General features: G+C 37.7%; 1 protein-coding gene across 6 annotated transcripts in view; it reads left to right on the forward strand.

Moving 5' to 3' along the window:
- The first annotated feature begins 4396 nt into the window (after positions 1-4396).
- The window catches only part of LOC109071062 (runt-related transcription factor 1-like), a 56597-nt gene continuing 43092 nt past the window's right edge, over positions 4397-17901 (forward strand). Inside the window, exons 1-4 of one of the 6 annotated variants that reach the window (XM_042747086.1) lie at positions 4399-4589; positions 5384-5522; positions 5718-6538; positions 6633-6779. In XM_042747086.1, the coding sequence (XP_042603020.1) occupies positions 6475-6538; positions 6633-6779 (211 nt within the window). In that variant the 5' untranslated portion in view covers positions 4399-4589; positions 5384-5522; positions 5718-6474. The other 5 variants (XM_042747022.1, XM_042747296.1, XM_042747212.1 and 2 more) reach the window with 5 other exon arrangements.

A 17901-nucleotide genomic window follows, 5' to 3' on the forward strand; every position in this document is an offset into this window, starting at 1 on the left:
TGGGAACACAGCAGGCGACTTGTGTGTAGGACAGCTGTGTGTCCCAGATATCAAAAAAAGAAGAAAAGAAAAAAGAAAAAGAGAGATAGACAGACAGCCCCAATCAAGAAAAAAAAAGTTATAATACATGTTTTTTTTTGAGGTTATAACAATAGAAGATCCCTGAATTGAACAACCATTTAAGCATGTTGAAGATTCTTTATATTCTGTCTATAGAATATTTTGTATACCAGAAACATTTTTTAAGGATGTTCTAAAGACAAAAACTGAAGAAGTTTGAATTCCTGAAAAGAATGTTCTAAAAAAAATCATTGATAATCACATCTTAAAGTTAGGATAATTTCCAACTTGCTTAAAACCCCAAAGGTAGAATGTTTAATGATTTTATTGGGTTATTTAAATTATTAAGCATTACAACATAACACATAATATATAATACTACTAGGAATGTTCACAAGTCCTCTGAGGTGGCACAGTTGTAATTGCTGTAATAATTATTAATGTAAACAGTGAATGAAGTGAAGTTTCAGCAGAAACTCTACAAAATCGACTCAACTATCTTAGTTTTTAATTTTATATTTACAGCATCAGTAGCATCAAAAGCGATGTTGAATAAATAGTGTGTGCTTATTATAATTATTACAGTATTCTGCAGTCTGGGCAAAAAGACAGCTGAGGTGATCAGCAAGTCTTCGGTAAGAAGTGCCATATACTCAAATACAGTAACACCAAAGCCTGTCATTTTCTGCTTAAAGGGGTCATCGGATGCCCATTTTCCACAAATCGATATGATTCTTTAGGGTCTTAGTGAAAAGTCTGTAACATAGTTTGGTTAAAATTTCTCAATGGTAGTATAAAAAACCCACCTTTTTCACCCTGTCAAAAACAGCTCTTTTTAGAGCAAGCCGTTTTGTAGCATTTTCCTTTAAATGTTAATGAGCTCTGCTGACCCCGCCCCTCTCTTCCGAGCCGCTCTCTGAGGGACTGTTTACTTTAGCCGCATTCATCGTGAAACTTGCTAATTTGCACATTATTAGGAAAGGCGATTTGCAAAGATTAAAAAAAGAAAAAAACTGTATACTTAATTTTTCTGTTGGTGAAGCTGGACCACTAATGATTCACGCAAACATAGACACATTTAGGTAGATCGGGGGCGCATTCCCTTCAGAAACAAATGTAATCCACTGCATCTTCAGCGGCTCAGATGTCAGGAGTAAATCACGACTGCAATGTTCATTATTACATCCAACAACAGAACACCTCAATCACTTAGGAGACATTCTTGTCTACATCTGCTCCAGTGTTGAAGCAATGGCAGACTGATGACAGCTCATACAGGGCGGGTCTAAGGTAAGATTAGGCCCTTTGTAAGACAAAATCCCCTCTGTAAAAACCTTTAACTTTAATACTAAACTTTAATAATAAACTTCAAACAATTTACTGTGCAAGTATGGTCATATCAATTAATTAGTTAAACATAATTCCGTCCCCTGCTCAAGAACCAATTTCAGTTCTTGACATCATAATTCATGTTCTTCAGACCTCTGTATTGGTTCTAGGTCTGGAATCAGATGTACTAACTGCTTGCACCAGAGCAAATCCCCTTTCAGCCTTACAAAACCACTATCAGGATTTACTAAATACACGCAGTGAAAAATTACCCATGAAAAGGTGTGGAAAGTTCTCTTTGCAGCTGACTTTATTGCATATGCATTTGTAAGAGTTTTCCTTTCAGTTGGAAAACTTATAGGAGGAGAGTGTTTAAATAAATCATGCAACGTGATTTATTAAGGTTTGTGTAAGTCAGTTTACTGAGATTTGTACCTTTATTTAACATCCAAAAACCCATTAATGTATGTGTTAGTATAGTTTATGCACATGTTTGCAGTGCTCTTGGTAGATTGTGTTGGTCATTATGGAAATGAGCTGACTGTATCTGTATATCAGTAGATCAGTGCAACTTTCCACTCTTGTCGGTGGTTTTATGGGATTGGGCTCTCAAGCTAACTTGCCCTGTTTAGTAAATTTGTCCAAAAAGTCCTCTAATGAAATCAGTCTGTAAAACTCTTATTATTGCATTATATAACCAATTATCATCTGAAAAAAAAAATAAATAATGCTTCAGCTTTTTTTTAGAACTGTCCTGTAGCTAATTTTACACAATGATTACTAAATTTGTCTAAAAATGTTTTTTATTTAATGAAAAATAAGCCTTATTAAAACGGTCATATGACGTAGCTAAAAAGAACATTATTTGGTGTATTTGGTGTAATGCAATATGTTTCTGTGGTTTAAGGTTCAAAAACCATTATTTTCCACATACTGTATATTATTGTTTCTCCTCTGTGCCACGCCTTTCTGAAACGTGTCGAAAAACCATTCTGAAAAACAGTGTGTGTGCTGATTGGCCTGCTATCCAGTGCATTGTGATTGGCCGAATGCCTCAAGCGTGTGACGGAAATGTTATGTTGCTTACCACACTGTGATGCCATGTGTCCCGGCACGACAGTGGGAACATAATTACTGATTATAATGACTTATACTGTGTTTTTATGCGTTACGTAGTGTATCGCTCTGCGTAAACCACATCTGCATTTGTGATTGGAGAAATGACAAACAACAAGCTCTAATCTACACTGCTTAAAACTTGCGTTTCAATAATCACAGACAAATCCTTCAAATATGAAAATCACACTAACATACAGAAACACACAACTGCAATACAGTCCACTCAAATCAGGAAACACCCCACTTTATAGAAACAGACAACGGCATTGTAGGCTACTGGGTTCAGGAAACAGTCCTCGTCCTCCGTAAAATGTGCTGCACACATCTGAATATTTGGGTTGAACTGTTCTGGAACAGTGTTGAAATACAACTTAACCACTGATTTCTAGTTGTGTCCTCTTTTGGAAGGCCAAAAAAGTAGCTTCGCTTTCACAACGAAACACAGCGTCTCCACAATATGGCGCCGGCGGCAACAGCGAGAATAAAAGTTATGCCTTCTTTCTTTGCGTTAACATTTGGTCGGCGTTATGCAAATCTTCCCACATCGTGACATAGACATGTGGGGGTGTGTTAGAATGAGCCGTTTTAGGGGGGAGTGGTTGACTCTTAACTTTGATAAATCTCTTTGGGTTTGAGAATTTAGTCTTTGCAACTTTACAGATCTTCTTTATGCATCAAAAGTTTGTAACACTCCAAAGAGTAAGGAAAAGTAGAAATAGCATCATATGACCCCTTTAAACAAACTATTATTTTTAAGCTTTTTTTTTCTTCTTTTTTTTCTCCGTCTGGGGCCTTAAATGGAGGATACTTTTGGTCAATACTTTTGGTCAATACTGCCAATTAAACAATATTTTGATAAATATGTTTTTGTGCTGGCTGGTTTAGGACTGTCATGGATAAATAAAGATGCCAATAAAACCGCCAGTAGGTGGCAGCAAGTCCCTGTTTTAATAAATAATTTATTTAATAATTCAAATCAAACGATTGGTTTAAAATGGCTGATTCAATTCAATTCAATTCAATTCAATTAGAAATAAAACAAGTGAATGGACCGTTGAATCACTGGATCACTTGATTCGTTCAAAAACGGATTCATTCAAGGAATGAAACACTGTGTTCTCTACTATTGTATAAAATTATTAGCATATTTATGCTTGCGCACATTTGGTGATATTCAAAAAAGTACATTGCTTGTGCAATGAATATAAAAACATAAAAACTCATACATGGATATTTTTTAAGGGCATTGCAAATGCACTCGAATGGGCTTCATCGTGCAGTGAATGCTTTTTTGTTTATGTCGGTGACATACACGTTAATGTCAGCTCTCCTCAGTACCTAACAGTCACACATACAGCAAAATGACATTATGATAGGGGATTGTCTTTAGATTTTAATCAAGGAAAAATAACCTTCTGTTGTCTTCTTTTTAAAGAACTTCAAAAGTTGAGTTTGAACCATTTTGCGAGAAAAATTGACGATAACCCTGCTTCAGCTTGTACGCAGCTTGTTACAGTACTGAGTTCTGGTCAATTAGCTAATATCCATGATATAGTTTGTGAATTATCATAAGTAGAGAATTGGAACATTTAAAAATGATAAGTTTAAAAAAAAAAAAAAACATTATTAATCTAAATGGGATGGTTTAGGGGGATGATGGTTTCACAGAGGAGATGCTTTTTGTTATTTTTTTTTCCACCAGGGGGATACCATCCTCCCACATCCCCTTCAATTCGAGCCATGCCGATACCACCTAAAGCACTCCGCCCACCACTCCCAAACCTCCCGTCCAAACGGTTGAGAGGAGAGCCAGGACACAGGTGTGGGTGTGTTTGGCATGTGCTGGAGGCGTGATGCAGGTGCACATGTGCCAATTTGGGGCGTCTAAAGCTGGAGGTGGACGCAGGTGTGTGGCTGCCAGATAATAGAGGCTTGAGGGTTGCAGGGGACCTTTTACGTTATGTGAGCATGGTGTTCTTTAGACAAAATGAAACGTCCTAATCAGTTGTGTGATGGGTAGGACTCTTGTGTGATATCATGACCCACTTGGACATGTTATGCAATGCCTTCATTAAGAGCAGGTGAGACTGTAATGAGGCCTGCAATTATGTTGACACCTGACATGCAAAACACATGATGTTTGATTTCATCCAGGTAATGCAATCAGTTTGGACAAGAAAAATATTTTGTATTTTAAATATTATTGAATTTGCATGTCAGTAAAATGTGGATATTATGGAGTTAATTGTTGGTAAACACTCTTATACTGTCACGGAGAATCAACAGATTAAAATACAGAAGACGCCAAACAATCTGCAAACTGCATAATGAAGTCTACAATTTGAAGCAGATAATGCAATCATTCGCAGCCTGATAATGCAAAGCATTTTACAAAGGGAAATGTTTATGCAATTCACTTTTAAAATAACTTCTTGAAAATCTGCATTCAAATATGACATTTTATTTTCACTAACATCGCTAAGACTGAAAGTATTTACTTGAGTTACACAATATGACTGTCACTGCATTAGACATCAAGATATCAACACAGTGGTATCTTTAAAAAAAAGATGCGATTTTATTGTCAGTAAATACATTATTTGTACACTTGAGTCACACTTACAGATTGTTGCATTATTGCATTAGACAACAAATAAATCAAACAACGCAGCATCTGCAAAGAAATGGTCTTAGATATATTCTCAGAATACCCCCCCATGCATTGATATTTATTGTGGCTTAAATGTCTTTTCATAGAGTATGTGATATTTCTAAACATTATTCTGATTGGATGCTGAAATTTTTAGCCTAAACAAGTGTTCACAATGTATGAGTTTATTGTGAGTAAATACTTTATTTTCTGTTTATCTTGCAGGCTCAAGGCACCATGCAACATGAAACACATCAAATATGATATTAAATCTTCACTTTAGTTCCATGTCAAATGCTAAAAGTAAAAATATTTAACCCCTAAAATTATTTGAATTACACTTAAAAGAATATAAATGTCACTGGTATGATATTTTCTCAGAATATTCTGTTTTTAAGGCAATGACATTCATGATGGCTTAAATGTCTTTGTATATTCTATGTGATATTTTTATACATAATTCTGATTGGACACTGAAATTTTTATACCACACAAGTTGTCACAATGTACGAGATTATCGTGAGTAAATACTGTATTTTATTTTCTGTTTGTCTTGCAGAACCAGCAGATGAGACAGATACAAAAGGCATCATGTAAATTTTGACGATCTGCAGTGCCTTTATGGCATCTGAGACACAGAACTAATTGTGTCCTCTGTTGGAGACAGATTTGCATGCTTTAACTTATGCAGCGCGACTTGCTTAACTCTAGTACACAAACTCTGACACACACACACACATGCATCGACTGTTAAACGCTGCTGCGTTCTAACCTACTCACTTTCAACCCCCTCTGTTCCACTCACACGCTCTTACAATTGAAACAGACCACATCTATTTCCTCCTTTTCAAGCAAATGCGGACAGGTGGAGGTTTGATAGACTGGCCCGAATGCCAGATAATGCAGAACAAAACCTGTGCAGAAAAAAAAAAACAGAATTAAATTCGCTAGAACATGTGACCTAAATGGCCCAATGGTGCTTGGATGCTGTTTTTCCCCCCACTTGTGGGGAACGGTTAAACTTGTTGTCAGACTAAGGGAGAAGCTTTCTGTGGGCCGCCACAACCACAAACCAAGTCTGCCACCGGTCACGGCTCTCTAGGCACTAGAAAACAGTGAGATAAAGATAGACAAGAGGGACTCAAATGCGAGAGGGGGAGGGAGAATACGTGTTGATGTCAGTGTGTGAATCAGCCAAATCGCCGAAAAAAAAAAACCCCACAGTGACTAGTTTGCGCTCCTGCTCTTTTGCACAAGGGTAAGCATCAGTCAACCACAGGCTGACCGCCGATCGCAATCTCCCGTGTCTGTGAACCATGCACAGAATCCAAGGACAGAACCGCCTCGCTGGACCAGCGCAAGGCGACCATGGGTTTCAGGGTGTGTTTGGGGTCGGATTTAGGGGGTGGAACGTGGAGGGCGTTTGAGCTTAACCTCTAGCATGTCATCATGGGTGTATTTTTCCCCTTTGCAGGGCAAAGCCGGGAGCCCTTCAAAATTCGGGAGCAGATCAAGTTGGAAGCGTTGGATTCGGACGAAGAGGAGAAGCAGCAGCCGCTCGCAATGGCCTCGAACAGCATCTTCGAAAGTTTCTCGTCCTACCAGTCTTGCTTCTCCAGGGGTGAGTATCCGAGGCAATTTTTTTATGATTTTGTGCAACCGAGCTCTTATCTCCATCCAGCGCGCATCAATGCAATGTTTGAGCAAAGTGACGACACCGAAGTGCTGGTTTGCAGTGTCAGTGGAGTACTGAAATCTTGTGGCTGAATCTGAAAACCACAGGTCTGTGGGTTAGTGAGTACTTCACTGGTTAACCTCATTCAACCAGCCAATGCATGGTGGACTCCAGCATGTCTTTTTGGATGTTTCCTTATTGACAAAAACTACAGAAAGGAAGCTGCATTTCTACTTTTCCGATTATTGTACTGGGTCAATCTTTGGGTTTTATAGTTAGCTTGTTGCACAGTGAGACTAACCTGTTGCTTAACTTGCATATTATGGCTTTGAGAGTTTAATAGGTCATAATGAATGTCTTTTTGGATGTATGCTTATTAAAAAGGCTAGAGAAAGGAACCTGCATGAGAGTTTGAAAACTTTTTTGGTTCTTGCATTGTGGCAGTTTAGTTTTAGAGTTAGTTTGTTGGGGTTTTTTTATGGCGAGGCTTGCGGTGTGTAACTAACAGCTGCGCTGTAGCAAAACTTTCAGAATATCACTATAATCATTTAAGTCAAAATTAATGATGAACCCTCAATAGTTTGAAGAAGTTGAGGTCTGGAAAGATGTTCTTTGGCACTGAGTCATATAACTTCAGTGGTGAGTTGTCTTTGAAATGCAGTTGTGTTGGAAAATGGGGAAGGTCAACCTTTGAATTGATGTAGTGTTGTAAAACATGCATTATGTGGATATGCATTGGTTCTTTTACTTATTTCTTGAGAAACTTGTTGCATGATGCTGTATTTAAAATTATTTTTACAAAATAATTTGAGCATTTCTGTTATGAAGTTCAATCCTAACTGAATGTTCTGCAGGAAAACTGTCTTGTAATGGCTCAAATAAAATAAAAATCTAAAATAAAATAAAATAAAATACTGTAATAAAATGATTTGTTAACAGATTTAGAGCTTCTTCATTCTGTGAGAAACTAACTGTAAGTTCTGTAATAGCTCTAGGCATTACATTATTTATTTTTGTAAAATAATAATAATAAAAATAGCATAATAAAATCATTGTGTTAACAAATTAAGGTCTTCTTCATTATATGAGGAAGAAGTCAAATTTTGACTTAAATCTCAGTTCTGTTTTTTATTATTATTTTTATGACAGACAGAGAGAACCGGCTTCTTTTTTAGGCAGCAGTGGCATGTCCTTACAGCTCTGGACTTTCCCTCCTTATTAAAGGTTCTGTAGTTTCTGAAGTGCTGTTTTTAATGCCTGTGGGTGTGTGAGTTCACAGCTGAGGCCCAAAGGTGATGCTCTAGTTTTATTTTCCCTCAAACTGAAATGACTGTGAATTATGGGTGAATGGAAAATACCCTGTAATGGTTAAACTGACTCATTTAGCTGGTGTGAGTGGATCATCACACAGATATATTCTGCTGAGCAGACTGACTCTTTTTAAGTCACTTCTGTTTTAAACATGCATTTTATTGCGGATCATGCTGTGGGATCATTTCTAAAGGTGATGTTAATGAGGATATGAGGTCTGGTTGCTTTTTACACAGTTGCTTCTTGAGAAAGTCTCATTTCAGTTTCCTGACTGTCTCTTTCTCATGCACGCATACATCTACGTGTATGCGGGTGCTTTCAGTTGACACAGGAAGTTTATCAGTCGCACCCGATGCATGTTTGTTCTTGAGCACATGTGAAAAGCCTCGATGTAACATCTCAAAGACGAGGCAAAGGCCACAAGAAACTTAATAAACAACCTTTACTTTACTGATGATGTAGGGTTACTGAACTGAAGGCAACTGTGTGTGCAGCTCAATACGTACGTTGTTTTAAAATGTGATGCCATGATGCTTTAATTCATTTTTTAAGGATTAGTTCAGCCAAAAATTTAATTATTTTGAAAAATCCAAGATGTAGATGAGTTTGTTTCTTCATCAGATTTGGAGAAATTTAGTATTACATTACTTGCTAACCCATGAATCCTCTGCAGTGAATGGGTACCGTCAGAATGAGAGTCCAACAGCTGATAAAAACATCACAATAATCCACACAATTCCAGTCCACCAATTAATGTTTTGTGAAGTGAAAAGTTGTGTGTTTGTAAGGAACAAATCCATCATGAAGACAGTTTAACTTCAAACTGTTGCTTCTGGCCAAAATACGAGTCCATAATCCAAAATAAAGCTTCCTCCAGTTAAAAAGTCCATCCCCTGTTGTCCTTTCACATCAAAATCCACCCACATATTTGTTTAGAGCTGTTCTGGCTTGTTAAGAGTGCTTGATCTGTGCATATTTCTCTCCTTTTACTGGAGAAACAATATTATTGATTATGGACTATTGGATATTTTAGTCGGAAGCAACAGTTTGAAGTTAAAAACATTTTAATGAAGGTTTTTTTTCTTACAACCACACAGCTTATGGCTACACAAGACATTAATTGATGGCTTGGAGTTGTGTGGATTACTTGTGCCTTATTGTGATGTTTTTATCAGCTGTTTGGGCTCCCATTCCAACAGCACCCATTCACTACAGAGGATCCATTTCTCTTTTTATTTAGAACTTAATTGACACTATAGAATGTGGCAAATTGTGCTGTTGTTTGGCAACTATACATTTAAACTCCACTTTTCACTTCTTAGTAACAAATTCTTTCTCATCTTGACTTAATTTGGACATATCCAGCACTGTATTTTAGTATTTTTCCCTACAATAACATTGGCAGTCGACTTCTCATTAACATAAAGCAGCTCTGCCCACTTATAGCTCTTAAACGTTATATAAAAATCACATTTATTATGTTGCACAGTACATACCCTGCCCCACAAGTATGATTATCTCAACTGGACAGGCTGTCTGAACATTGTTACATTATTAGCATATCTTTGTGCGCGTGTATCGGCAGTCGTGTTCGCTGATGTACATTTGCATATACATATCAAATGAGAATGTTTGTTGCATACAGCTCATTTGCATTTGCTTTTATCAAGGAAAAACTATGCATATGCAAAGTTGAAGTGCATGTCAACATATGTGCACATGCACATTTTAGGTGTTTCTGGTCTTGTCTAGTCACATTTCTCTTCTTTACTAGCAGCGCACTAACTGACAGTCATGTGTGAGGATTTACCCTCTATCTCTCTGTGGGATCGGTTTATCAGATGGTTTGTGTGTAAATCTAGTACATACACACATACACACCCTCTCTATCGGAATCACTATTCATACTTGCGCTTACAATTCTCATTGAAAGTTCCTTCTTTTGTATTATTTTTCAAGTCAGGTTTTTTTTTTTTTTAAATAAGGGAAGATTGCTTTGATATTTTGGTTTGACGTCATCATTAGCAGTGTTGGGGAAGCTGCTTTTAAACTAACAACTTGTTGAGCCTATGATAATTTAAAGTAGATTTAAGCATTTTGAAGCTTTAATTCAATCAACAGTTATAGTACAAGCTACTAACAAAAAGTAGTTAACCACACTGAAGCTATTTGACACCTTCAGTATGTTTGTAAGTATTATATAATTTATTTTTGCAATCAGAACGGTATTTAAAGAACTGAATATTCCTTCATTCAGTATTTTTTTTATTTATATATATGCTTATTTTAACTATTTATTTGCAATGAACTAATTCTTTTAAATAAATCACACTTCCCAAAGTGAGAAAAAGAGAGTAATTTAGTAGATTTTGTTTGTATATTGTCTCCTTTTGTACAGGTTGTAAAAGTATGTGTAAAGCTACAGTACAAGTGCAATTAAATATATGCTAAAAAAAACCTTCCTTTTGTAATATTATACCTTTACTTGAAGTTAGTAGTAGAATTAATACTTTTATTTAGTACTTTTTTAGTTATTTGGATATACTTTAAAACCATGTTCAACATTATAAAACCAACATTATAAAATTAAAGTATATATTTTTCGTAAAATGTACTCTTGTAATCTTTGTTTTGTTTACAATTTTCTTTCTGGTGACATCATCAGAAAATAAACTTTCTTTTTTTTAGAAGCAGAGCAAGTTATTGCATTTTGATTAAAGTTTGTTTGGGTCTTCCTTTGGTAGACAATGCATTTCTACTTTATTGGAGTAGAAATTATAGATTGATGCAGCTTGATGTACGCTAGTGTATGACTTTTGAAACTGGTGCCATCTTTCTTTATAACTGTATGGGGTTCATATGGTTAACTTTAGTAGGCTGTAACAAATCTGTGAAGGATGATGAAGAAGAGTTTTTCCACTTCTTATCTTCAAATGGAGCAACTTTCACACCCTTGTTCCCTGTTTTATTCTCCTGATTGCGCTCCATGCCATCTGGCACACTGGGCATCATTTCTTTCGATATATCTCTTGAGTGTTGCACCGTAGCTGAACATTTTACAAGGTTGCTTTTGTCCCCCTGTGGGTCAGAGTGTTGACAAAGATGGATTTATGGTGTTGTCAAGGTTGTTCTCGTGGCTGGTCGTGGTCCAGTGGACCTGCAGTCATCCCAGCAGCCTCCCGCCTAGCCATGGCTGATTCTGGTTATCTACAACCACAGGCGAAGGAAGCCGCTTTGCCTGGTCCATGCAGATTCGGAGAGGGACTAGCATAGGGTCATAAATTCCTGTTCCCCACTCCCATGTGTCCCTTTTGTCACTGGGGTGAATCTCAAGAGATGGCTGTATCAGAGTTGTGAGAATGTGGTCACCAGTATTAAATTAGCTGCTTTACCACACCAAGCAACCCAAAGTAAACTCATAATTTACCTCTGCAATAACAGGCTGAAAAGAAAAGTGCATCGGCATGGCATTTGATTAGAAACAATATAGCCCATTCCCAGCACCTTCCAAGAGACTTTTTACGGGCCTTTTTTTTTTCTTTTTTTCATGTTTGAGAAAATGTTATCAGAAATAAATCATATTAAACTAGATATTTATTTGTTTATTTATTTAGAAATAAGTCCATTTATAAAACGGTAAGTTCCATTCCTCGATTCTGATGGTCAGGAGCTTGTTTTATTATTATTATTGCTGTCAGGAACTATTTTTTAGCGGAAGGACAGCATTTAATGAACTTGCTTCAAAAAAGTAACATTTCAATACATAAATTTTTGGTTTTAATATTTTTGTATTGTGTGGTACTCAAAGCCGTGCTGTATCGTGACTAAATAACGGCTGAAGGGGTTGCCCTTCAGCCGTGATTTATTCACGATACAGCACGGCCTATCGTAACTTATTGCTTACACATATATTTATTAGACCTATAAGTTATGGAAAAAAATTGTGTGTAATTTTTTTTTTAATGCAATTAACACACTCGCCCCACCCTACCCCACATACGTCATACATGTGTTCGACTTGAAACAGCGCTGCACAGACCAATTGGTGTCTGCTCGTGGTGCTTTAATGTCATGCCCAGATCGGTCTATATATGCGTGTGTGTGTGTGTGTTTATATATATTCTGTTTTTACAATTATTGAATTTTTTTTTTTAAATATGTATATTATTATTATTATTATTATTATTATTATTATTATTATTATTATTATTATTATTATTATTTTATTTGTAATTATTTTAGTACTTCAACTTAAACTAAACAGAAATGTTGCCTTGGAAACTAGCTTTTTTGGGGGGATTCTATAATATTTGATATGTTTTGAAGAGCCTGTTATTTATACATTTTCATTACATTTTAATTTTTTTTCATTGATTTAGTTTTAATTATTTAATACTTCAACTTTAAACATAAATGAGGAATGTTGCCTTGGCAACTAGCTTTTTTTGGGGGGGTGGAATTCTGACTCTCTATAATATCTGATACGTGTTAAAGAGCCCTGTTCTGATATGAAATGCTGATGTCTCAATATCAGAGTATCTTGCGTGAGGAGTCGTCTCTCACTGGCTTATATTGAGTTTCCGTCCCCCAGTGTGTCGCTGTGCTGAAATGGATTTTCTGACCCTGCTCTCTTTACATGGAGCAGCTGCTGGGAGAGTTTGGCCCTGGTAATATTGAGCCCAGTGTCTGGTAGACAAGCAGGCAGGCTGGTCGCTATTGAGCCCAGTGTCGGACAGAACCACGATGGGAATGTATTGAGTGGCGTCACCAATGCGCAGCTCCAGGAAAGGAGATAAAGATGGTTAAAACCGGTGGAGGGACTGAGCCGATGGTCAAAACAGGCTTGAAGCCTGTGGTCATGTTTGAGACAGGTGTTCAAAATTGTTAACACAACCAAGACAGTGTCAAACGTCTCTGGGAAATGCTGTTGAGAAATTGTGAATATATTAAAAAAATTATGAAATTCACAGTTGTTGATTTGAACTGAACCAGCTCTAAACTTACTTCACTTGTTCTGAACAATGACACTGTTGTCAAACCAGAGCTACTTTCTGAACTATGTACATAGTTTTTCAAAACTGATATTTACTTACTACAGATGTTTTCCTTAACATTAGGCAATACATCTACCAATCTATCATTATTTTAGTAGAATTTGTACATTTTGACAAGTATTTTGAATTATATATATGTATATATATATATATATATATATATATATATATATATATATATATATATATAATATAAAATACACATACGGAAAAGTATAGCGCAAGCTAGTGTTAGAGGCCCTTTTTTGCCTTTTCTAATTGTATGATAAATAAAAAATAAAACAAATACAAAAATATTAGTGAAGGTGATTAGTTTCTTTTTTTTAAGAGAAGAAGCTGTTAGTAAATAAATAGAGTGCAAGTCTAAAAGGGGCATGTTTTTTTTTTTTTTTTATAGAATTAGAATAGAAAGTGCTAGAGTTAGAGAGTCAAATAATGATGGAAGAAATGTGTTTTGAGCCGATTCTGCTCGGATTGAGTTAGACAGGTCATTTCACCAGGAGAGAACATTTCATTTAAAAGTCTGTGAGAGTGATGTTGTGCCTCTTTGGGATAGCAGAATAAAGCGATGTTCACTTGCAGAAGGCAAGCTTCTAGAGGGCACAAAAGTCTGAAGAAATGAATTTAGGTAAAGGGGTGCAGAGCCAATGGTGGCTTTGTAGGCAACCATTAATGCTTTGAATTTTATGTGAGCAGCTATTGGTAGCCAGTGCAAATTGATAAACAGAGGTGTGACATGCATTATTTTCAGCTCATTAAAAAGTAATCGTGCTGCCGCATTCTGGATTAATTGTAAAGGTTTGGTAGAACTGGCTGGAAGACCTGCCGAGAGAGCATTGCAATAGTCCATCCTGGATAGAACAAGAGCTTGAACAAGGAGTTGTGAAGCGTGTTCCAAAAGAAAGGGCCTGATCCTCTTGATGTTTAAGCAATGTGGTCTGAGAAAGTCAACTGATCATCAATCATAACTCCAACGTTTCTGGCTGTTCTTGAAGGAGTTATGGTTGATGTGACTGGATGTTGAAATTGTGATGATACAGTGGGTTAGATGGAACCAGTTCTGTCTTAGCATGGTTGATTTAAAGGTGATGATCCTTCATCCAGCAAGAAATGTCTGTTAGACAAGCACAGATGCAAGCAGCTATCTTCAGATCATCAGGATGGAATGAGAGGTAGAGTTGAGTGCCATCAACACAGCAGTGATATGAAAAGCCATGTTTCTGAATGCCAGAACCTAGTGATGCCCTGTAGACAGAGAAGAGAAGTGGACTAGGACTAGGATCAGAGCCTTGAGGCACCCCAGTAGTTAGATGTTGTGACTTGGACACCTCACCTCTCCAAGATACCTTGAAGGACCTATCTGAGAGATAAGACTCAAACCACTGGAGTGTGGTTCCTGAGATGCCCTTTGCCAATAGGGTTGACTGGAAGATCTGGTGATTAACCATGTCAAAAGCAGTGGACAGGTCCAGCAAGGTAAGTATTGAAGATTTGGAATCCACTTTTGCCAGTCTTAGGGCTTCAACAACTGAGAGCAAGGCAGTCTCGGTTGAACACAGCTTGTTCAAGATTTTTTGCAATGAAAGGAAGAAGAGAAACCGGTGTGTAGTTCTCCAAAAGAGATGGGTTAAGGGTGAGTTTCTTAAGTAGTGGGGTTATACAAGCCTGTCTAAATGCTGAGGGAAAAACACCAGTGTGAAGGGATGTGTTAATGAAGTGAGTGAGTGCAGGTACAACTGCAGGAAAATGGCTTGAAGGGGATGAGATGGAATAGGATCAAGCGGTCAAGTATTAGGATGATTAGAAAGGATGAGTTTGGAGACTTCTGTATCAGAGAGTAAAGAGAAGGATGTAAACGAGTGTATGTTGGCTGGTAAGATGTGCTTGACAGATTGTGGTGTGGAAAATTGATGGTTTTAATTTTTATTAATCAAGAACGCGACAAAGTTGTCAGCTGTTAGAGTTGATGAAGGAGGGGGAGGAGGACAAAGGAGGGAGAAAAATGTTTTAAAGAGCATGCAGGAGTTAGACGAATTGTTATTTTTGTTATGATAGTATGTCCTTTTAGCAGTGGAGACATTAGCAGAAAAGGAAGAGAGGAGTGTCTGATACACATTAAGGTCAGTAGTATTTTTTGACTTGCTCCATACACTTTCAGCAACCCTAAGCTTAGAATGATGCTCACTGAGAACATGAGACCGCCAAGGGCCAGAAAGGGTGGTACGACCTGGCCTGGAAGATAAGGGGCAGACAGTGTCTAAACAAGATGTAAGAGTGGAAAAGAAAAGTATCAGTAGCATTGTTAGCATCAAGAGATGATAACTGTTTGGTGGGGGGGGGGGCGGGGGGGGGGGGCAAGATGAAACCATAGCAGATAGCTGGGAGGCTGAGAGTGAGCGAAGGTTACGTCAAAAGATGACATGTGGATGGGTAAGTGATGTGTCAGGGACCATGTTGAGGTTAAGAGTGAGGAGGAAGTGATCCGAGGTATGCAGTGGAGTAACCAGTACATGATCATTGGAGCAGTGTCATGTGTAAATAAGGTCCAGTTGGTTGTCTGATTTGTGAGTAGGCATTTCCAATCATTAGAGATAAGCAGACCAGTACCTCCACCTCCTCCAGTCAGACAGGGAGTATGGAAAAATGAAAAATTATTGGAGAGTGCTGCAGGAGTAGCAGTGTCCTCTGGTTTGATCCATGTCTCTGTCAGGACCATGAGGTTTATGCCCTGTCCACACGAATGCGGGTATTTTCAAAACTGCAGCTTTTTCTATGCGGTTTGGCTGTTCGTCCACACACAAACGCAGGACCAGGTCACTGAAACTGAACATTTTTGAAAATTCCTCCCACGGTGAAGATTTTCAAAAACTCCGGTTGCAGTGTTATCGTGTAGACAGCGAAACCTGAGATTTTGGCTTGTGACGTCAGAGCATGCGCTGTTATCTCCACATACTGGAATTTTTTTCAGGCTTCTGATTGGCCAACATGGCTTGACGGTTGAGATTATACCGCCACCTGTTGGCTTGGCATGCTCTTGACATTGCTTCATAGCATGTTTTTGCATTTTCATGTGCATTTTATAGCGCTTTATACAAAACCGATTGTGTCAAAGCAACTGAACAACATTAATTAGGAAAACAGTGTGTCAATAATGCAAAATGACAGTTAAAGGCAGTTCATCATTAAATTCAGTGATGTCATCATGCAGCTCAGTTCAGTTTAAATAGTATCGGTGCAATCATTTGCAATCAAGTCCACGATATCGCTGTAAATGAAGTGTCCCCAACGAAGCAAACCAGAGGCGACAGCGGCAAGGAACCAAAACTCCATCGGTGACAGAATGGAGAAAAAAACCTTGGGAGAAACCAGTCTCAATCGGGGGGCCAGTTCTCCTCTGACCAGACGAAACCAGCAGTTCAATTCCAGGCTGCAGCAAAGTCAGACTGTGCAGAATAATCATCTGTTTCCTGTGGTCTTGTCCCGGTGGTCGTCTGAGACAAGGTTTTTACAGGGGATCTGGGGCTCATCTAGTTGTCCTGGTCGCCGCTGTCTTTCAGGGCTGTAGAGGTCCCTTCTAGGTGCTGATCCACCATCTGGGCTGGCTATAGTGTGTGATGTGTGGTTTGTGAGTCATACTAAGAGTCGGTCATACAAACTGAAACAGAAGTGAAGCAAGGTGTAGAAAAGAGGATGAGTCAAAAGCGATCCCTTGCCGTTGTCCCTGCACGGTGGAGTTGCACAGTAGAGTCGATGGTCTTTACACTCTTCGGTCTTCAGGCAAAGGCTGCCGCGGTATACTAACCTTTTTTATACCCATTTGCCAACCAGAAATAGAATTCAGCTGAACACACTTTACTGTTAATCACAACAAAGGGCTAAGCAATCGCACAACACGGACAAGGTATACAATACAGTACAATCGCAAATTCAGCACGTCTAAACACAGTAAACAAAACAAGTGTTTCCTAGCAACAACAACTGCGCTAAACACCGAGACAAGAAATAAATACACTTACGATCTGCTTTTAACTTCCGCTGATTGACTGCGTCTCTCAGAGTATTTCTTTACACTGCCTTTTGCTAGCACTTGAACACACTTTACTGTTTATCACAACAAAGGGCTAAGTAAGGCACAACACTGACTAGGTATATATATATATATATATATATATATATATATATATATATATATATATATATATATATATATATATATATATATATATACATATACTGTATATATATCTGTGTGCATATATGCAAATTTGTTTACTTTTGTACTAGATTGTACTAGCTTGCCGCAATATTGTGTAATTTGTAATGTTAAAAATAAAATTAAAAAGTCTGACTCTGGTGGTTTGATGTGTATTTCTCCAGGAACATTTGTTTTGGTGTGAACGCACCCACCAGTTTCGTTTAATTTCAATAATTATTTTGAGGGCAGACATTGATTCGACTGACCACATCATATTAAATTAACCGCTGATCAGTCAGCCATTGATCTGTTCAAGTTTCATACTGAATCGCAGCCATTCCCTTTGTCATAATGAAGATTTCATGATCAAAATTACTTTTGGAACCCAAGCAAAGCTCAGATAATATGAGAGGTGCCCAATGTGTCATACACATGTGAAAGTAAAAGAAAGCAGCGCCCTCAGCTTCGTTGTGTATGTTCAGAAACCACAGAGAGGTTTTGTTAGTGC

Source organism: Cyprinus carpio, chromosome A1, assembly GCF_018340385.1.
Source record: "Cyprinus carpio isolate SPL01 chromosome A1, ASM1834038v1, whole genome shotgun sequence".
Lineage (NCBI taxonomy): Eukaryota > Metazoa > Chordata > Actinopteri > Cypriniformes > Cyprinidae > Cyprinus > Cyprinus carpio.